The sequence below is a fragment of the Hoplias malabaricus genome, chromosome 1, assembly GCF_029633855.1.
Source record: "Hoplias malabaricus isolate fHopMal1 chromosome 1, fHopMal1.hap1, whole genome shotgun sequence".
NCBI lineage: Eukaryota > Metazoa > Chordata > Actinopteri > Characiformes > Erythrinidae > Hoplias > Hoplias malabaricus.
Genome location: NC_089800.1, coordinates 67,576,349 through 67,598,301, shown reverse-complemented (window position 1 = coordinate 67,598,301; position 21,953 = coordinate 67,576,349). Strand labels below are relative to the sequence as shown.

The following is a 21,953-nucleotide window of genomic DNA, read 5'->3' as shown; positions in this document are numbered from 1 at the left end:
GTTGAGGTGGGTTCAGAGCCTACCCTGAGTCATTTGGTGCGAGTCAGGAACACACCCAGGGCAGGGTGTCAGTCCGTAACAGCGTCACCAGTCACTCACACCCACAAATGTGGACGATTTCATACAGCCAGTCCAACTACCAACATGTTTTTGGATCGTTGGAGGAAGTGTTTTCACCTTATAACCTTCTAATTTTGTTTATACCAACTCAGCTAACAGGAAATACCCAATACATTTGGTCACACTCCATGTTGGATGTGGGCGGCACGGTGGCGCAGCAGGTAGTGTCGCAGTCACACAGCTCCAGGGGCCTGAAGGTTGTGGGTTCGATTCCCGCTCCGGGTGACTGTCTGTGAGGAGTTGGTGTGTTCTCCCCGTGTCCGCGTGGGTTTCCTCCGGGTGCTCCGGTTTCCTCCCACAGTCCAAAAACACACGTTGCAGGTGGATTGGTGACTCGAAAGTGTCCGTAGGTTTGAGTGTGTGAGTGAATGTGTCTGTGTTGCCTTGTGAAGGACTGGCGTCCCCTCCAGGGTGTATTCCCGCCTTGCGCCCGATGATTCCAGGTAGGCTCTGGACCCCCCGCGACCCTAAATTGGATAAGCGGTTACAGATGATGGATGGATGGATGGATGTTGGATGTTCTAAAACTTTCCATTGTTTCATTTGACAACACTGTTGTTGGGGCCAGGTTTTCATACAATTATCCAAAATGCTTACAGCTCATTAAGGTCTGTAGGCACCCCGTTTTAACTGCAGATTCCTTCGTATCTGTAAGTTGTTTCTTTGTTACAAAGTAACAAAATTTGATTACAATTATTCCAAAGTTAATACAAAATAAGTCAAGTCATAAGCATCTGAATGACTTCAAGTTGAAAACACTGCATGAATTCATAAGTGCACTTTATGATCTTTCTTTTTTTTTTTTAGTTATTTACATATATGAATAGACTACCACATTTAGATCATCATCCCTTTAATTGCATAACTTTCATTATATGTGTTGCAAAAAGAGCACCTGTTTTACTTTTCTTGATTTAATTTAAATGCAATTATGACAAGGAGCATAAATGAAAATAAAGAGAAAAATCTATGAACGATTAAGTAAACCTTTATAAAGAATTCAGTTAATTTATATATTAAGGGATATATCACAGAACATGTATCACAGAACACACATTGTAAAGCTTGGTCCGGTAAAAGGAATTAGATGAGAAATTAAATTCAGGGAATCATTCATTGTCTCATGAGGTTTCTTCCAGTAAAAAAATCAAGTCTTATAACAGTGAAGGACTTCATGGCTCTGGGTTTTCTTCATCTTATCATCAAGGTCCCATGGGTGTGTGTATGTTTGTTTGTTTCAAAGTGGGCCGTTAGTGAAGCCAGTGGGATTTTGGGATTGCCAACGCCACAGGTCTTCACCTGTCACACCACAGAAATAGAAAGTGACAATCACATTTTTACACTGAGTATTGAGTCAATATAAAGATGCTCATATTATTTTATTAATTTGTACAGCTCATTAGGATTTATTAATGAATCCTAAATTAATTCTTCTATAATTATTATTTATTCTAATAACTACTTTACCAGGAAAGACATCAGATTGTATACGTACACATTCTCTCCAGGCCAAAATCAGCTTTCCAGCCGAGCTCTTTCTCTGCCAGGCGAGGGTCTGCATAGCATGACGCAATGTCTCCACTCCTCCTGGGGGCGATCTGGTAAGCAATCTGTGGCAAAAAAACTCATGTCATAAACAGATTTTATATCTAGCTACTATAAATAGAATCTGGATATGAATTATGAATGTTGTTTTGATGTTTTAATGGTACTTTGGCATGCACAATGATATTAAAACCAAGTCAGTAGCAGTAGATATACATTAAAATAAATAAATAAAATAAATAAATAAATAGCACTGGACAGATGCTATTTGATGATGCATTTGTTGTATACCCGAAGAGCAGAACGTTTCCATAGATATACTAATCTAAAACTCCTCTATTTTATTGCATTCTTAACACGTAAAATAAAAAAGTTGGGAAAATTAGTAACGCAAAATAAAAAACAGAATCTGTGATTTGTTCCTTTGCTTAAAACTGTATTTATTGGACAAGAAAACAAAGAAAAAAATACCAATGTTTTCACTGGCCAACAAAATTGTATTTATAATTTGATGCTGGTAACAAACTCAAAGTTGGGACAAAAGCATGTTTACCACTGTGATTAAACCACCTTTCCTTTTAATTATGCCTTTTGATTGTTTGGGAACTGAGGATATTAATTGCTGCCTGGATTGTTTGGTGATTTATTTGGCCTGTGGTGGTGGTTGTTGTTTTGTTTTTCCTCTTTATTATTTGTCAAACATTTTCAGTAGGATACAGATCTTGACTGCAAGTAGGCCAGTAAAACACAAGTACTGATGCTGTTGTAGCACATGCAGACTAAAGCCTGACATTGTCTTGCTGAACTAACCATGGGCTGAAATGTCTCCTTATTGGCAGCATATGTTTCTCTAAAATCCAAATAAATACCTCTGTGTCAGTGTTATCTTCACACATATAAAAGTCACTCGTGCATAGATGCATCCTCATATTATGACAGATGTTGGCTTTCACACCTATTCGTACTAGCTGGAATACAAACTCCAACCAAACACAAAACACTTTTGCAAGTCAATCGAGATAAGAGCATCTGCTAAATGTCTTAAATGTAAATGTGATAGTTTGAATAGTCTTTTTCATCTTTGTCACAGAGCAATCAATGATTGTTTCCAGAGACTTTGAGTGTTCCTGTGTAGAATTGATGCATGTCATTCTCCATGAGTAATAGTGTTTTAGGTTGCCTTTCTTGATACAGATGTGGACTGCATTAAGTGACAACTACTTTCTGAAATACAATTTCTTGTGCAATGTCATCTGAGGACTCAAAGGTCACACATTCTGCAGTGGTTTCAGGGCTTGTCCAACCTGGACAAAGATTTCTCCAGATTTCCTGAGTCTTTTCACAATATGAAGTATTACGGTACTTTCCTTGAGTGTTTTGCAGGTATCAAATCCAAAATAATATATTAACAAGATACAATAAATATGGTAATCATTTCGTTGTATTTTTTCCACTAAAATAAAAAGGTACTATTTATTGCCTTTTACAAAATGTCCTAACTTTTCCAGAAACAGTGTTTGTAAATGTAACATTTCTCCCTCATGCTAATCCAGGTAGATCAACATATTGTATACTGGCACTGGCCCACAATTCTCATTTCTGTGTTCTCTAAAAATAGTGCTACATAATAATGGACAGTATTCACACCTGTTTTCCAGAAGCCTTCTCCATAGCCTTCACCATCTGCAGCACAGAGTAACCAGTACCTGTTCCCAAATTGTACACCTGTAAAATAAAGGAGGATAAAGTAAGAGGGAGAGAGTGACACTATAGTTGAGTAAAATATGTATGAACAGAAAAGAAAATGCAACATGACATAGGATTGGAGAAGAGAGGAAAACAGAACAGAAGATTACGAGAACAATTTGAATAGAAGAGAATTTGAAAGAGAAGAAAGTTATGGCATAGAGCAGAAATGAGAGGGAGGGAAAGGACCAGAAGAGAGAGTGGAGAGAGAAAAAGTTTAAAAAAAAAAAAAAAGGGCTCCACCTTGCAGCCGCAGTTGTCCTTCAGTTTCTTGAGTGCAGCAATGTGTCCCTTTGCCAAATCCACCACATGAATGTAATCCCTCACACCTACAGAGATAGAAGACAGTGACGTACAAAACAGTTATTCTAAACATCTGAATTATGGTGTATCTGTATACACTATACATAAACATATCTCTCCACCACCTGCTGACACTGTATCCACTTTATTGGTCATTACCTGTCCCATCAGCTGTGTTGTAGTCATTACCAAACACGTTCAGATGTTTTCTTCTCCCAATAGCCACCTGGAAAACCAAGGTGTATAGAGCCATTAAAAAATCTACTCATAACTTTTGGTAACACATTACTATAATTGTTTATAAGACCACGTAACTGCTACGTAAGCCATTCATGACAACAGCATTTATAAAACCTTATTTCAACAAGAGTCATAAACACTGCTTTAGTCAGTTTTGAGCTAGAATCTTTATGTCAACTACTGATGCTTGCTGGGATTAGCATTTGTAGATGTGTATACAGGTTTTTGTCATAGGGCATAAAGGCTTATGTGAGTGTTATGTACCCTTATGAATGATGAATTAAAGTAAAAGGTTTTACGGAATCTGTAGTGTCTGCAAAGTAACTTTAATCCCAAATTTACTGCTGATTGGTCAGAGGGGTTACCTGGGCCACATATGGTAGAAGGTTATTTGGTATTCCTTGTGGGTCCTCTCCAATCTGCCCTGAGATGTGAGCACCGATTGGGTTAAAGTACCTGAGTAACACAGCATTCCAGTCCTGGAGGTTGAGTAATAAAAGTGTGGTATTTATCATCCAGCAGATGTTTTTGCAATTTACATGCTGCCACATACACCGAATGATCACTGGATTAGGAACACCTACCTGGTTCTCAGCTCTAATGAGCATACAGGAGCTCTTTGTAGTTCTACAATTACAGACTGTAGTCCATCTGTTTCTCTGCATACTTTCTTATCCCTATTTCACCCCACTCTTCAATGGTCACAACCCCCAAAGGACCACCACAGAGCAGGTACGATTTAGGTGGTGGATCATTCTCAGCACTGCAGTGACACTGACGTAGAACAACAGATGAACTACGGTCTATGACTTGACATCTACAAGGCGGACCAATGAGGTAGGTGTGTCTAACAGAGTGGACAGTGAGTCGATACAGTGTTCTCTGAGACGCTGATGTGTCTGATCCACTCATACCAGTGCAAGACTCCACCACCATGTCAATGTCACTGCAGCGCTGAGAATGAGCCACCACCCAAGTCATACCTGCTCTTTGTTGGTCCTGACCATATGTAGGATATTTCTGGACAAATATGTTATCAGTGCCAGTAATGGAGTGACCTTACAATACACCAGACACAGCTTTTTACCCACTTTTTCTGCACAGCACTGGTCCCGTATCATCTCCTCGATGAAGAACTTGGTCTTTCCGTAAGGGTTTGTGCAACCTCCAGCTGGATGCTGCTCATCGATAGGCAGTTTCTGAGGATCTCCATACACTGTCGCTGAGCTGCTGAACACCAGATTACGAACCCCTTGAGCCTGCATCACCTGACATATATAAACCAATACACTCATTCCACAGGCTGCACACACAAAAACAAACTTTTTTTTTTTCAAATTCAGATCATAATAATATTTCACATGATGCACCCACACATATTGCCAATGACACATAATTTGATACATAATCATGTCCTCTGGCTTGTATCCTAATTTCATGACAAATACATCAATACAAATGCATCCCAATTATTAGAAAGTATCCTAATAATATTAACTGTTAATATAAGGTAAGGGGTGGCGCAGTGGCACAGCAGGTAGTGTCGCAGTCACACAGCTCCTGGGACCTGGAGGTTGTGGGTTCGATTCCCGCCCGGGTGACTGTCTGTGAGGAGTTTGGTGTGTTCTCCCTGTGTCTGCGTGAGTTTCCTCCGGGTGACTGTTTGTGAGGAGTGTGGTGTTCTCCCTGTGTCTGCGTGGGTTTCTTCCGGGTGACTGTCTGTGAGGAGTGAGGTGTGTTCTCCCTGTGTCTGCGTGGGTTTCCTCCGGGTGACTGTCTGTGAGGAGTGTGGTGTGTTCTCCCTGTGTATGTGTGGGTTTCCTCCGGGTGACTGTCAGTGAGGAGTGTGGTGTGTTCTCCCTGTGTCTGCGTGGGTTTCTTCCGGGTGACTGTCTGTGAGGAGTCCTCCCACAGTCCAAAAACTGGATTTGCGACTCAAAAAAGTGACCGTAGGTGTGAGTGTGTGTGTTGCCCTGTGAAGGAATGGCGCCCCCTCCAGGGTGTATTCCCGCCTTGCGCCCAATGATTCCAGATAGGCTCTGGACCCACCGCAACCCTGAACTGGATAAGCGCTTACAGAGAATGAATTAATATAAGGTAAAGGGGTGGGGGTATTTTTAATGGACTTAGAAGGAGAAATAATCCAGTGACACATTAGGGGAAATGTTTAAAAGCCATGGGTGCCTTTAAGCATGAAAACAGATTTGTAAACATGGTGGTGGAATGAAGCTCACCTCCATTAGGTTGATGGTTCCTGTGAGGTTGACCCTGTAGTAACGTAATGGCTGGTCTACTGATTCCCCAACAGCTTTCAACCCAGCAAAGTGCATCACTGCATAGAACGAATGCTGAAGAACACAGAGTCATGCATTAACACAGTAACAACACTAGAGACCAGTAAACATTTTAACAGCAATCTAAAGTCTAGACCTTTTGCTACACTACCCAATACTTAATGCTACATTAAAATGAAACCAATATTAGCTATAGAAGAGGAGAGGGACTTGTTCCAGACCTGTTTAAAGATCTTCTCCAGGCCGGGTTTGTCCAGCAGGTCCAGTTCTTGGAAGTCAATCTTTGTGTCCAGAAACTTCTCAATCCTGCGTATGCTTTCAGGGACATCACCTTCTCCTCAATACCAAGCACATGATAACAATAAGCATCACAAATAGAAGTAACAAATAAAGACATGTACAAAAAACTAATTATCTGTGACTTAAATCAGTGGTTCCCAAGGTGGGAGGGGCAGACCTACTGGGAGTGGTGGTTTTGGGGCAGGAGGGGTGGGGCATCAATGCAAATGAATGGGGTTTGTTTGAGCACTGTGTGTCAGAGTTGAGGGGGGTGGGGTGGCAGGGTGGCAGGGGCGTAGTCCCTGGACTAAGGTGTAGCCAGTCAGCCATAGTGAATTCCTGCATGTTAATGTGTGAAGACATACTCCCTTGCACACATCCATGATTCTGAGCTGGAGTGCTGGATTGTGAAGGGAAGTAAGGGGAGCACAAGGTACATGAGACACTACTGCTGCTTTTAGTGAATCGCTCACACACCCAAATACTAAAAGATATTTAACTTATAATAAAATGAGAATGACGTTTGGAAATACAGGAGCTGTCTGGATACAGAAAGATCCCATAAGTAAACAGTTGTATCTAGCAAGGGATACTTACCTCGAACAGCATTACTGAAGTTATCGATGACTACAGGCTGATAACCGGCTTCGATCAGCTCCACCACGCAGTGACTCCCTATGTAGCCGCCGCCTCCTGTAACCAGCACCTTCTGCACCATTTCGGCAGGCTGACACACACATACACAGAGACACACACACACACAAATTAGAGCATTACATACAGAAATAGTACTAGGCTGAAGGTAGATACTACCACTTGAATCAGCCAATCCATTGTTCTGAAAACACAAGCAGATGCAAATGTTAAATTAGCTTTTCTTAGTAAAGGCTTCATGACTACATCTCATCCTTTCAGACTCAAAGGGTTGAGTTGTCTTCTTACAGAAGGAAGATGGACACAACCAGCTCTAGGTTTGTTCGGATCTGAGGCCAAATTTAAGCTTCATTTTCTTCTCTCAGAGGAAAGCTTTAATTTCTATATATCTGATTTTGGTGCTACAACTGATCTTGTAAGGTTAAGACTTCCATTTTCTCTGTGCATCTTTACAAACCTTTTCTTTTTGTTAAAGAGGAAAAAGCCTATCTAATAAAATTTTATATGTAGTGTTGTTTTTGACTGGAAATGAAATATATCCATGAGTGGTGCTCTCTGACTCTGCACAGTACTGTAGTTAACGTAATAACTGACGTAAAACAAACAAGGATGTGCGGGTGTGTCTACTCTGGAGGTGTGTCTACATTATCCCTCACTATTTAATGAGCATGAGTGTATAGTATTTGTCCCCACTGAATCATGCTCATGGCTAAACAGGTGAACTACGTGGCGTAAAGCTGTTAAAACAGCCAGACACCCAAAAGTCTTCCCATAGTAGGAGTGGCTTAGTTAAACTGCTGTATATGATCTTTTTTGTGTGCTGCAGGATTGGATTCAAGGGAAAAAAACAACATACGCTATAAAATGTGGTTTGTGTCAAGTTAATGGTAACAATATTGTGCAAAAGTCTCTAATAAAATGAATGAAATGCTAAGAGAAGAAAATGGCAGAAATGTAGACAAGTAATAAGAGTTATGTCAGTCATAAGAAATTTTTAAGCATCACCATTAAGCATTTATTCTCATAAACTTTCATATCAACATACTGACAGAACATGAAATGGTTGTATATTTTCTGCTGAAAACATTCTGTTCCTAAATCAGAAAAGTAAAGAAAATATATAAAATATTCAAATTTAAATAATTAACATAAATATATGTTTTTTTCAGGTGCTACCATCTTGTTTTGGAAATTATAGATTTTGAAAAGTGAATATTGACGTAGATTTCTTTTAATTTCTGCATTGAAAAGGTAACATATCAATGTGCAAACACCATAGTGAGTATCGTATCATGGAATGTGTATCGCTACACCTCTAAGCACAATGCCTGTCTATATACCCACTTTCAAAAACCTTGCCAGAACTAGAGCAGAGCTGCACGTACATACAATTTAATAAATGGTCCTTTATGGGCACTGAAGCAAATGTTTGAATGGATAAACAGCTCTAGGGCTGGTTAAAAGCTTTTGGTTAATAAATAGAACAATTCTGTCCAGAATGTAGAGTGCACTCATGAAAAATAACACATTTTCATGTTACAGAGACTCATTACAGTTCTGTAGAGAAGGATGTTAAACCGTCTTTCAATCAGAGAAATGCTTAACAGTGGTTATTTAAAGTATTATGTTTATGTATAATCCTCGCTTTTAATTTATAAACTATAAAACAGATTAATCCCTTAACCAACACCTATACAGCTAACATAATCACTCCATAAAAAAGTACTATGTGAAACATGCAAAAAACAAACAAACTCATCACTTCCTCCGAGATCCGCTAGCAAGGAAACACAAGTTTGTTTGAAAGTTGATAATATTTTATTGCGAAATGAAATAACGATACGTCAAACTGATAGGTGTTGGGTAGAAAGACGAGCTGATCCAACACAACACAAGATAATCATATTAAAAAATGACTGTAGGAGTTCTCACAAAATCCGTCTCAAGAGAGCTACAAATCCCTCATAATTACACTGAGGAATCTCAAAGTTAAAGACTGAGAAACTGACAAAACAGAAAACAGAACAGAAACCCTCTTTACTGCAGATAAACAACAACAAAAAGAGGCACTCACGGAAAGGAATGAAGACTTGTCGGCAGGTTAAGGCTGTGGTAAAGTGGAGAGTGTTGAGAGAAATTATATAAATGAGAGGGTTCAGCTCTTCATTGGTTACAGTAATTCATTCATATCTCTCTCTCTCTCTCTCTCTCTCTCTCTCTCTCTCAGACGTGGACCTCTGTGAAGCGCCTACAACTCCTTTCATTTAATCGCTCATTGCATCAAAATAAAAGTCCCGATTCGCTCAAACAACATAACTGAAAAATAATAATATTATTAACCATAAAAATAACTCAGCTGGTTATTAAATTATTTACAATGTAACTTAAAGATTGTCAAGTTTAAGTTATAGAATGTAAAGGGATACATTTAATTTTACATCGGAAACTTATTTTAAATTGAGATATGTGGTGATGATGCTATCTATTTGTTTGTGTGTATGTACTCAACAACCCCTCTCTCAAGAGCATGAATGCTGATACAATATTTAGTTTTGCTATTTATCACAAAACTGCATTACATTCAGACAGAACCATATCGCTATAGCATTATTGCGATTTTTATGAGCACATTTATTTTAAAAAACAAACAAGGTTTAAAGTGGATTTTGTATTAAAATTGCCGGCTTCTCTGTGTTCTGACGTTTTCAGTCAGGTGCTGTGTTTCTCTTTTTTAAACCAGGAAACCAGTCTTCACGCTCCACCTCAGGAAGATCCAATAACTTTCATTCATTCATTTATGTTTTTCCTGTAAACACTTAATCCAATTCACGTTAACATAGGGTCCGGAGTTCACCTGTAATCATGAGACGCGGAAGCAAGTCAGGATTTAGTAAAATGTGATAAAACCAGAACACACCTGAGGCTCAAGGTTGAAAAGATTAAGTGTTTTCACTGAACAATAGAATTTCATTTTGTAATAAATATAAACAAATTGACACTCCATTAAAAAAACTGGACAAAGGAAAAATAAAGAATGAAAATTTGTCAAATATTTAAGATAAATGTGTAACTTTAATCATTCTATAATAAGCAGGTGAACTATTCACAGCCGAGTGTATCATGATTGGCTAGAAATGGAGCTCATTCTTTGCAAGGACTGCTTTGTAAGAGAATTGTCAAACAATTCGGGAGCCAATATTTAATAAAAGGTTTAAATATATTTCACCAGTCACCGTTTATAATGTTAAGAGATTGAGGTAATCTGAAGAAATCCCCGAGTGTAGGTTATTACTGCTGAATTGCATGACCTTTGGGCCTTCAGATGGCATGGCATAACAAACTGTTATGGTACCGTAATAGCCAAATTGGTTTCAGAGCACTTTGGGAAAAAAGGCCACATTATAAAGTCCACTGCTATATAAAGAAATGCAAACTGCTACTCCCTTACACAAGAAGAAATCCATACATCATTTCTATGTGGAAACTGTAATGAATTCCGGGCCAAAGCTCATCTCGGATGGTCCAGAAGACAGTAGAACATTTGATGTGGTCAGAGGAGTAGGTGATTCAGCTTGTTTTAATGAAAAATGGATATGGTCTTCTGTGGAAATGATGAATTGAACCATTCTGAATGTTATCAGCAATTGGTGCAAAAGCCAACTTTTCTCATGGTTTGGGGGGTGGGTGCATCAGTGACCACAGCATGTGTGACTTACATAAGTGAGAATTTTCAATTGATGCGGAGACAAACATTGGAGTTTTAGACATTTGCTGCCCTCATAATGATGTTTGAAGTCTGTGGTTACGTCAACAAAACAATGCCAGGCCTCTGTACGTGCTTCAAAAGTGTGACTTTGTAGACACAGAGTGTTTGTGCTCGACTGGCCTGTCCGCTGTCCAGATCTGTCTGCTTTGGTCATCATGAAGATGAGAATGAGGCAGCAGGGTCCACAGACTATTTAGTGGCTAAAGTCTTGTATCAAGCAAAAATGCAAAAAGTATTCCACTTGCAAAACGTTAAAAATTGTATACCCCACAGAGCAGGTATGAGTTGGCTGGTGGATCATTCTCAATGATGCAGTGACAGGAAATAAGTTTCACAGAGATTATTTATGCATTTCTTATTATTAATACTGCATTTACTGCTGCTGTATGCAAACTGCACTGTCTTGGTGCCTTTAAAAATTAAGAACGTGCACAGAAACTGCCCATTCCTCATCTTTGACTGAGCTGCCTCTCTGCTCCAGTTGTGGATTTATTGATACAAGTAGTCCAGATTAGACCAAATAATCATAAGACACATCATTCAAACGTATTATTAATGTTGGATAGGCCTGTCTCTGAGGAGTAGAGATAGAGCTACACAAAGCCATTAAAAAAAAGAAAAAAAGAAACCACACACGCAAAGCAATACATATGCTCTGGGTCACCAAAATATGTTATACATAAGTCATACAGATGTGCATATTCTTTTTTAGCCTTGCCATTTTGTTTTTTTTATATTATTGGAAAAAAACTTAGTTTAGTCAAGACAATGAAATAAAATATTAAAATATGTTTTTAATTAATATAAAATGTAGAGGAAAATAATAAACCTAATATATATATATATATGTATATGTATAGGAGGCGATTGCTCTAAGACTGCAAGGGAAGCTCAGCTTCCCCTAAAATAAGTAATCAAATATATACTGTTGTGTGTACATGTAATTGAATAAATATGTGAAAATGAAAGTTCAGAATCAGCTTCTTATCACTGGTAAAGGCGTGGCTTTCCTCTCAATCATTCCCGCAGCTTCACAGTGATTTAAACAGTGTGGGAGTTCAATAGCAAAGCCGCTATTGAACTCCCACAGTGTTTAAATTGCAGCGAAACGAGACGAGCCATTGTATAAATGTTGGGCTTTGTCCCGCCCATCGGACGCTCACCGTCTTTGTGGGTCTATGGGGCAGTGGGCGACCAACTTTGAAGATGACCAACTTTTCAAGATGGGTGGTGACCATGGCGGCTATATTGAAGTCGGCCATTTTGGATCCAACTTTTGTTTTTTCAATGGGAAGAGGGTCATGTGACACATCAAACTTACCACAACACCGCAGGACAAATGCTAGCACAGGATTCTAGTATCTGTATATATCAGCGGCAATTGCTCTAAGACTGCAAGGGAAGCTCAGCTTACCCTAAAATGTAAAAAAATAAGTGATCAAATATATACTGTTGTGTGTACGTGTCATTGAATAAATGTGCACTACAACATGCTCAACTTTTGTTCAGAATCAGCTTCTTATCACTGGTAAAGACGTGGCTTTCCTCTCAATCATTCCCGGAGCTTCAGTGCTTTAAACAGTGAGGACGCTGAGTGTCCACAGAGTTCAATAGCGAATCAGCGAAGTGCAGCGAAACGAGACGAGTCATTGGATAAATGCTGGGCTTTGTCCCGCCCATCGGACGCTCAGCGTCTCTGGGGGTCTATGGGGCAGTGGGTTGGCCTCGGCTGGCCCGGACGCTCATCTTCTGCATGATGATTGGATGATCTGTCTGAGGCTGAATCCCTTTTTGATTGACAGCGAAATGAGCGAATCAGCGATCCTTTGGTGTAAAGATCCGGGGGAGCACAGGCGGACACACTTCACATGGGCCAAGGCCGTTTAAGCAGCCTAGCTCTGCTGGACATTGAGAGGACACTAGTCAAGTCCCTGGAAAAGACGCCTTGTTGGTACGACAGGGTCACAGATCATTTTCTTAAAAAGGAACAAAGGGTAGAATTACGTATAAATAATGGACACATTTTATGATGTAGGCCGAAATTGAACTTGCTCTCCTTGAAAGACCAGCATCCGCCACTAGTATATATATATATACTAGTTATTTATTTAGCATTTATCAAATCACTCATCTCGTTTCCCTGCACTTCGCTGCTTCGCTATTGAACTCTGTGGACGCTCAGCGTCTGCGCTGTTTAAATCACTGTGAAAGCTGCGGGAATGATTGAGAGGAAAGCCGTGTCTTTACCAGTAATAAGAAGCTGATTCTGAACAAAGGTTGAGCGCGTTGCAGTGCATGTTTATTCAATGACATGTACACACAACAGTATATATTTGATCACTTATTTTTGACATTTTAGGGGAAGCTGAGCTTCCCTTGCAGTCTTAGAGCAATCGCCTCTGATATATATATATATATATATTTGAATATTATGGGAAAGCTGATTGTCACGCCCTCGTCCTGTCATGCCTTTGTTTTCACCGCCATGTGCTCTCTCTGCACATGGCTCTGTCTGTTGTTCTTGTCTCCTCCCATGTCCCGCCTTTTTTCCGCCTCCTTGTCCTTAACCCTAGTTATCTGTTTCAGGTGTGTCTCATCTGTTCATGTATTTAAGTTCCCTTTTGTCACTTCCTTTGATCGGTCTTTTGTTTTGCTATGTTCCTAGTCAAAGTCATGTCGTTTTGTGTCTTTCTCTTTCAAAGTCATGTCGTGTTGATTCTTTCCCTCTCCAAGTCAAGTCGTTTTGTTTCCTAGTCGTTTCGTTGTGTTTTCTAGTCATGTTCCTCTTCCATAGTTGCTTGTCTTTATTTTGTTATATCTTTTGTTATTAAAGTATATGTGTTTAGCAAGTGCGTCCGCCTCCGTCAGTCCGCCCAGAGAATCCTGACAGAATGACCAATCCTAAGGACGCAGCTAACACGGACACATTACCGGAAAAGAACATAAAAATGGCAGAGGATATACTGGCCATAAGGGTGGGTAATCAATCTGCTATTTTGCAATCTTTTCTGGGAGTACCAGCGGAATATTAAGGAGGTCCCAACTGGAAAGGATTCATTTTCCAATGCAAAAATTATTTTGAATATTTAACTTGTCCTCCTCCTGCATTTCTACAAGTCATGTTCATGAAATCTCTCCTTAGAGGAGAGGCGTTACGGTGGTCAGAAACCGTAATTAAGGAAAGAACCCATGATATTAATGTAGAGACATTTTTTGAATTTTTTACTTTGAGATTCTCCCGTTCTGCTCCCGAGGATTACCCCCTCAGGTCCGGGGTAATTTTTTGGGGGGGGGGGGGGGGTTGAGGGTTGGGGCTTTTAGCCTCAAACTACTGGATACGGGAGGTTAGGCTAAGAGGGGCGCATCTCCGGGGGAATCACGGTTGAAGAAGTCCCTCAAGAGTGCGCCCATCAGCCCCCCTAAACCCGAAAAAAACTCCTACACGTGCCCGGTGAGCAGCACAAACCCCTGCCTCTGTGGACGTCTCTGCTCCTGTCTCCGTGAAAGCGGCACCCGCCGCTCCTGTCTCCGTGAAAGCGGCACCCGCCGCTCCTGTCTCCGTGAAAGCGGCACCCGCCGCTCCTGTCTCCGTGAAAGCGGCACCCGCCGCTCCTGTCTCCGTGAAAGCGGCACCCGCCGCTCCTGTCTCCGTAAAGGCAGCACCAGCCACTTGTGCTCCTGAGAGGGCGGGCTCCATGGCTGCTCCTGTCCCAGAAGGCGGCCATCCAGTCAGCTCGTGCTCCTGAGAGGGCGGCTTCCTCAGCCGCTCGTGCTCCTGAGAAGGCGGCTTCCTCAGCCGCTCGTGCTCCTGAGAAGGCGGCTTCCTCAGCCGCTCGTGCTCCTGAGAAGGCGGCTTCCTCAGCCGCTCGTGCTCCTGAGAAGGCGGCTTCCTCAGCCGCTCGTGTTCCCGAAAGGGCGGTTTCTTCTGCTGCATCTGCTCCAGAGAAAGTGGAGTCCCCCGCCACTTCTGTTCCAGCAAAGGCAGCCATCAAGACCACTTCTTTCCCTGAGAAGGCAGTCTCCCAGGCCGCTCCCGTCCCAGAGAAGGTGGCTTCCTCAGCCGCTCCTGATCCTGCGAAGGCAGTGTCCCCCGTCGTTTCTGCACCCGTGACTACGGCTACGGCGACTTCTGCCCCTGTGACTATGGCTACGGCCACTTCTGCACCCGTGACTGTGGCTCCGGCCGCTTCTGCACCCGTGACTGTGGCTCCGGCCGTAGATCGGCCCCTAGGACTTCGGGGCCGATTCCTATAACTGTGCCCAGGCTGGTTCCCCACAGACATTTGCCAGTCCTGGGCATCCCCCAGTTGCCCTCGTCCTGTCATGCCTGTTTTCACCGCCATGTGCTCTCTCTGCACATGGCTCTGTCTGTTGTTGTCCTTGTCTCCTCCCATGTCCCGCCTTTGTTCTGCCTCCTTGTCCTTAACCCTCATTATCTGTTTCAGGTGTGTCTTATTTGTTCATGTATTTAAGTTCCCTGGTGTCACTTCCTTTGATCGGTCATTTGTTTTGCTATGTTCCTAGTCAAGATCTTGTTGTTTTGTGTCTTCCTCTTTCAAAGTCTTGTCGTGTTGATTCTTTCTTGTTCCTAGTCATGTTGTGCTGATTCTTTCCCTCTCCAAGTCAAGTCGTTTTGTTTCCTAGTCATTTCGTTGTGTTTTCTAGTCATGTTCCTCTTCCGTAGTTGCTTGTCTTTGTTTTGTTATATTAAAGTATATGTGTTTAGCAAGTGCGTCTGCCTCCGTCAGTCCGCCCAGAGAATCCTGACATTGATTAATTTCTGTAATTACATTTATAAAATTAAACTTTCATAGATTATAGATTCAAGGCCCACAATTTAAACAATTTCAAGTATTTATTTGTTAATTTTCAAATAATTTGGGCTTCCAGCTCATAAAACCCACAAAAACAGGATTTCCAAAAATTAGAATACTATATATATATATATATATATATATATATATATATATATATATATATATATATATGGTATTGTAGCATATTTATAGTGTCCATTTGGGGTCGTTTGCCTCCCATCTAATTAGGATGAAGTAAATCTAAGGCTAAAGCTAATTAGAGAAATGTTATGTGTTGAGTATCATTTTATCATCTTTATTTCTTAGTGTTTTAATACCTGAAACATTTAATAAGGCATTAGATTATTATGTCATTTCACAGGTGAAATGACAGTGTGTGTTGTAGCTCAGTGTATACCACAAAGTGATAATGCTGATGTGACACAGCTTGTCGTGTCATGTAGATGCAAACGTGTTTTGTGTACCTTAGATAAGGTGAGTTTGTACTATGTTTAGAAAATATGAGAAAGAGAATATGCCATTTGTTCAAAATTAAGTTGTGAAATCTACAGCACACTCAAAAGTCAATTTAAAGAAAAGAAATGATATAATAAGGACGGGTCAGTATATTCTTTTGTGCAGTTTTATTTAAAGTTATAACTGAGAACAATCTTGATCTATAATTCTCCTCTTCCTCTCAGATTTGGTGGTGTCCTGGCATTCTTTAGAGAGGGCGTGTTTAGTAGCAGTCCCAAGGTCCAAAAGAGTTCCAATTTTTCATCGTAACAGGGCTCATCTTTTCCCTGGAGCCCCAACTCATCCTCAAGTCCTGGTCTATCAGGTCACGAGTCAGCTTCCTGCTGTCTGACTGTGCCTCTTGCATGCTTTGCTTTTTATAGACAAGAGGCACGTTCTGCTGGTTGATCTTGGTTAACTGGGTGCGATGGGCTGGAACCTCCTGGACACTTGGCTTCAAATTGTACACTATCTCTTGCTTTTTCAAAGGAGCATATTCAGCTCTTTCACAGCTTGCTGCAAACGTTGGTGCAGATCTGTCCTCCTTAGATCTGGTGGAAGTCACAAATCTCTGCTTACGTTGGGTCCTGACTTGCCTTTGGCTTAATTTTTCTGCAGGAAGCTCTGGCAATTTAAGCAAAGTTGTCTGCTTCTGACTGATCACTTCTGATGAACCACTTCTCTTTCTGTTAGCTTCATGCTTGAAGGACGTGGCTCCCTCTACTCCATAGTTCCTATTAAAAGGTTGCGGAAACTGGATAGCATGCTTTTCTTTGATGGACACTCGGGGAAGGTCTGTGTTCCTGTACAGAGCTCCAGCGATTCTTGGAAAGAAAACACTGCTCTCATTTCCACAGTGATTCCTCGGCTGAAACTCTCTCCTCAGTTCAGGGAATAAGGTTTTCTTCATGGTGTTTTCTTTAAGATCAGCACCGAAAACCTGCAGAGTAAATTCAGTGAGTGAATGTAGTAATGTGTCGTTACAGTGAGTAATGTGTCAATCCTCTGTTTGGTCTGATACAGAATGAAGAAACGTATCATGCCTCAGTGTGACATCACATGTAGAATGGAATTCAACAGAACACTCTATAGACTGAAAAAAAAACATGACATCATAAAGAACTGAGCATTAATAAAGGAGAATGATAACACTATGTCTCTCTCTCTCTCTCTCTCTCTCTCTCACCCACATTTATAACAACCAGCCATAACATTAAGACCACCTCCTTGTTTCTAACTCCAGGAGCACTGCTGTGTCTGGTCCACAGAACACACACAAATAGACCAGTTCATTGCCACTGTAAGGTTGAGAATGACCCACCACCCAAAATATACCTGTCCTCTAAAAAGTCTGAAAAGGGCAAACAAAGCATGCAGAACAACAGCCAGACTACTATTTGTAATTGTAGAACTGCTAATGGATGTTATTATGGGTATAAATAGTCATAACTATCCATCATCATGTGACAATTTATAAAAGATCAGTTGTATTTATTGTTTTTAATCTAAATCTGTGATAATATATAGAAGACTTTCAATCCCTGTCTGCAATCCGTATCATGTAATAAAAAGTAATCCTAACAGCCATTTAGGTGTACAAAAAGGACTTAATAATGTCAGTCCAGGTTTCCCTTCACCCTTTTAGCCTGCCTTATACTCCCAGTCAGGGAAAGCAGGTCTCTCCATCTGAAAGCTTTGCCAAACCACAGAATTTCACATCTCTACAGAGCAGCAGAGCCTCAGGAGCGAGAGGTAGGAGAGGGGAGAGAGGTGAGATGGAGCCAGAGAAAATGACCAAAATTCTACTCATCATTCCACAAACCTACTTCTGTATTTTCCTTCCCTCTGTTGACACTCAGCACCTTCTGTGGAGAAATCTAGCTGTCAGGGAAGTGGGTAAATGAATGAGTCTGTATTCTGGATTCTTCTGGTGTGCTTGTGGCCCCAAGGAGAGGACAAACCAGTGCAGAGCTCTTGAAATACCAGAGACAAGAAAGAGGTAAGCAGCATACGACTCTCTGTAAAGTTGTCTGTTCAGAAATGAAGTGTTTTTTAAGAACTAAATTAAGTAAAAAGTGAAACAAAAAGCAGATGTTGAGGACATTTTAAGACTAAAAGGCATCTTGTAGACAGCCCTTTACTTAATTTAGCTACTTGCAAGGGCATCCACTGTGGACACAGACATTCTGTTGTGCATTCCCAGGTTTTCTAATCTTGAGAGGAAAGCATTGCTTTTGGCCAAGAAAATGAGCTGAAGGTCACCATGCACAGTTCTAAGTGTCAGCACAAAAGATATAACACCAACTAGAGCTGTGAAGCAGTGCATATCTAGCCTTGATTTTACAGAAATGTCTTTGGCAATTATAGTAGTATAAGGCTGTAATCTTTTCAGCCTAAACTGCTATTTTATTTGAAGGATGGTCTAGGGGTGGTCTTCAGGATAAGGATCTAATAGATAAACACATCTTGTTTTTTTAGCAAAGCTTTTATGTTTCACTATTAGATGTGTTGTGCTTTCCTGAAGAAACAATCAGTCATTTTCTCCAGTGACGATTCTCCACAGCTGCTGGTCTGGATGCATCAGAGATTTCTTACTAAATTCATTTTAAACATTACCACCTCCCAAAAGTACAGAGCATAAAATAATGCCTTCAAGGAAAACAAAATAATTGGATTATTCATTTTGTGGGAGCTAAAATGTAAAAATGATTTTGTAAAACCTGTGAAAACGAAATATTTCTGCAAAGTTATCTCAGTTACGTTATCACTGTCCCCCAAAACATATAATAATTCATTGTCTGTAACCACTTATCCAGTTCAGGGTCACGGTGGGTCCGGAGCCTACCCCTAATCACTGGGCGCAAGGCAGGAACACACCCTGCAGGGGGTGCCAGTCTTTCACAGGGCGACCCCCCCCCCCAATTCACTCATATACTCACACCTATCTGTCTGTCTATCTATCTATCTATTGTTACACTTATATAGCGCCTTTCTAGACACTCAAGGACGCATTGCAATCCACACTGTTCAGAACGCTCAATCCACACACACACACTCGCGAGAAGCGGCAGCCAAACGTGCACAGCGTACTCTCGACCAGGAACAACCGTCCACCTGGAGGACTGCACCGGGCACTAGGATTTCATCCAGAATAGAGTGCCAATCAATATCTGGGCACATACATATTCACTCACACACATACAGACATTCATTCACATTCACAAACCAGGACATTTTATTAGAGAAGCCAATTCACCTACCCTCCATGTTTTTGGACTGTGGGAGGAAACCGGAGCCCCCGGAGGAAACCCATGCAGACACGGGGGAGAACACACCAAACTCCTCACGAACAGTCACAGTGTGTGGACCCAGGTAGACAGAGCTTCTGCGTCCAAAGGAGCTGCACACGTAGTCTATATGGTGCAGGCTGAAATCACACAGCCAGGCTATGTATTAAAACATAAAAGAACCAGGTCCTAAATGGTGGTTAGGAGGCAGTATTAAAAGTAAAAAAAATCCTGCTTATCCAGTTCAGGGTCACAGTGGGTCTGGAGCCTTCCCGGAATCACTGAGCACAAGGCGGGAACACACCCTGGAAGAGGCGCCAGTCCTTCACAGGGCGACACATTCACTCACACATTTATATGCATATGTACAGATATATACATATTCAGATGGCTATTAATGCACATTGCAGAGCCCAATAATGTTTTGACTGAGGCAGAAGAACAAAGATTTCTTGCTAAAATATCATTTTAGTAAGGAGTTAATACACTAGGCAGGGGTTTGAAATGTTTTTTGCTGCTTTAAGGTGGCATAGTTACTAATTTCTCATTAAAGTTTGTCAGTGGGGTGAGTAGATTTTCTTCAGAACTAATGAGTCTTTCTCTCTGTGTTGCCACAGAAACAGTCCCATGTCTGGCGTTGCAGTGTGGTGTGTGGGTATATGGGTTGGCGTTTTTGTGTGTGTATGGGCTTCACCCCCTCATCACCGTGGCTGGCTAAGACTGTGGGAAGAAGGAGAGAGCTGTGCGGAGTGTGACAGATCCCGGTGTCCTGTGGTGTCGTCCAGCTGTCCAGCAGGTTTGGTTCTGGACAGGTGTGGATGCTGTGAACACTGCGGTAATGCCGAAGGTCAGTGGTGCGATCTCAACAGCTCTCAGGAATTTTACGGTCGCTGTGGAACTGGGCTGCTCTGTCAGAGGAGAGCGACCTGGGCCAGGGGACAGCAGGGCGAACCTGAGCCCAGGTGTGTGTGTGAGAGCCAGAGTCCAGTGTGTGGCTCAGATGGACAAACACACCGTAACCTGTGCCAGCTTAGAGAGGCTGCAAGTCAGTTAAAGGTCATGCTGCACCAAACAGCAGAGGGTCCATGCAAATCTGGTAAAATCCTTTTTATTTCAACCCAAATATAAACTGAATTAGGAACTTGAATTATATCACTTTGATTCGGAACACCTACCTTTATTGTCTATTTTATCATCAGCAATGTGTAGTCCCGATGTGTCTCTGCATATATTTTTATCCTCATTTCAGCTCTGCAGTGACACTTACGTGGTGGTGACGTGTTTGTGTGTGTTGAGCTGGTCCTAGTGGATCAGGCACAGCAGTGCTGCTAAAGTTTTTAAACCCCTGTCATTGCTGGACTTAGAAGAGTCCACCAACCAAAAATATCCAGTCGACAGTGTCCTGTGCCCACTGTTGAAGAACTAGAGGACGACCGACACAAACTGTGCAACAACAGATGAGCTACTGTCTCTGACTTTACATCTACAAGGTGAACCAACGAGGTAGGTGTGTCTAACAGAGTGGACAGTGAATGGACACAGTTTAAAAACTTTAGCACCACTGCTGTGTCTGATCCACTCGTACTCTCACAGAAGCACCACATCAGTATCAAACCATACCTGCTCTGTGGGGGTCCTGTGGGTTTTCTGTGGTGGTCAGCACCTTAGTATAGTTATGTACCTTTAATTTGAAACAACATTGTGATAAACACCAACTACAGGTCCTCGCATATCCAGAGCACCCAGAGACACACAGAACTACACAGGATATGATATTGTGTTTGCGTGTGAAGTGACAGCCTACCCTCTACCAAATGTTGGCTGGAAGATGAAGGACAGTGAGGACTTTCTGCCCGGGGATGACCCCCGCATTTCTGTCCAGGTGCGGTTATATCCAGAACCTGAAATCTCTTCATTACTGTGAATGGTTAAGAGGCAGGATCATTAGCTGATGAAATGCACCACATTGTCAACGGTGTAGTTTATTTTACCAAGAATGCTTCTCTCTCCAAGGCTCGAGGTGGTCCAGAGCGCTACACTGTTTCCACCTGGCTCCAGATCCATGGGCTTCGCCTTTCAGACGCTGAGGTCTACTTCTGCATTGCACACAATCGACTGGGAGAAGTGTCTGCCTCTGCTCGGCTGTCTGTCCTCAGAAACGGTACGGTCAGGGGTGGGGGTCAGTTCTGTTCTAGTTGATCTAGACCAGTCACAGCATATTCTAATATGTGCTCCGTGTTGGAGATGTTTTTATTCACTGCAGATCTGACTTCTCTTACAGTGGACCGAGATATTGGGAGTGGACTTTTCTACGAAATAAGTGCTTCATGAAGAAGAGCTGGACAGAATGATTTAAAAATACGCTGATGAAGCCATCTGGTCGTAAACGTTTGTCTTTATGACCAGC

At 41.6% G+C, this 21,953-nt stretch overlaps 2 protein-coding genes across 4 annotated transcripts; one reads left to right on the top strand and one right to left on the bottom strand.

The window, feature by feature from the left end:
* Positions 1-978: 978 nt before the first annotated feature.
* On the bottom strand, positions 979-9,423 carry gale (UDP-galactose-4-epimerase). Of its 3 annotated transcripts, none has more exons than XM_066682167.1 (11): positions 9,256-9,423; positions 7,125-7,254; positions 6,470-6,582; positions 6,189-6,302; positions 5,046-5,222; positions 4,320-4,433; positions 3,874-3,940; positions 3,655-3,740; positions 3,313-3,390; positions 1,616-1,730; positions 979-1,419 (listed from the first exon to the last, which is right to left on the bottom strand). In XM_066682167.1, exons 2-11 carry the CDS (start codon positions 7,243-7,245, stop codon positions 1,358-1,360), a joined length of 1,047 nt encoding a protein of 348 aa, XP_066538264.1. In that variant the 5' UTR covers positions 7,246-7,254; positions 9,256-9,423; the 3' UTR covers positions 979-1,357. The 3 variants fall into 3 exon arrangements, with proteins under 3 accessions (XP_066538264.1, XP_066538270.1, XP_066538256.1); XM_066682173.1 differs by having other exon boundaries at positions 6,470-6,579; XM_066682159.1 differs by having other exon boundaries at positions 980-1,419; positions 6,470-6,585.
* Positions 9,424-18,145: 8,722 nt separating this feature from the next.
* Positions 18,146-21,921, top strand: LOC136674612 (kazal-type serine protease inhibitor domain-containing protein 1-like). The gene is made up of 5 exons (XM_066650727.1): positions 18,146-18,258; positions 20,164-20,591; positions 21,268-21,428; positions 21,560-21,707; positions 21,828-21,921. The coding sequence occupies exons 1-5, from the start codon at positions 18,164-18,166 to the stop codon at positions 21,875-21,877; spliced, it is 882 nt and encodes a 293-aa protein (XP_066506824.1). The 5' UTR covers positions 18,146-18,163; the 3' UTR covers positions 21,878-21,921.
* The last annotated feature ends 32 nt before the right edge of the window (positions 21,922-21,953 follow it).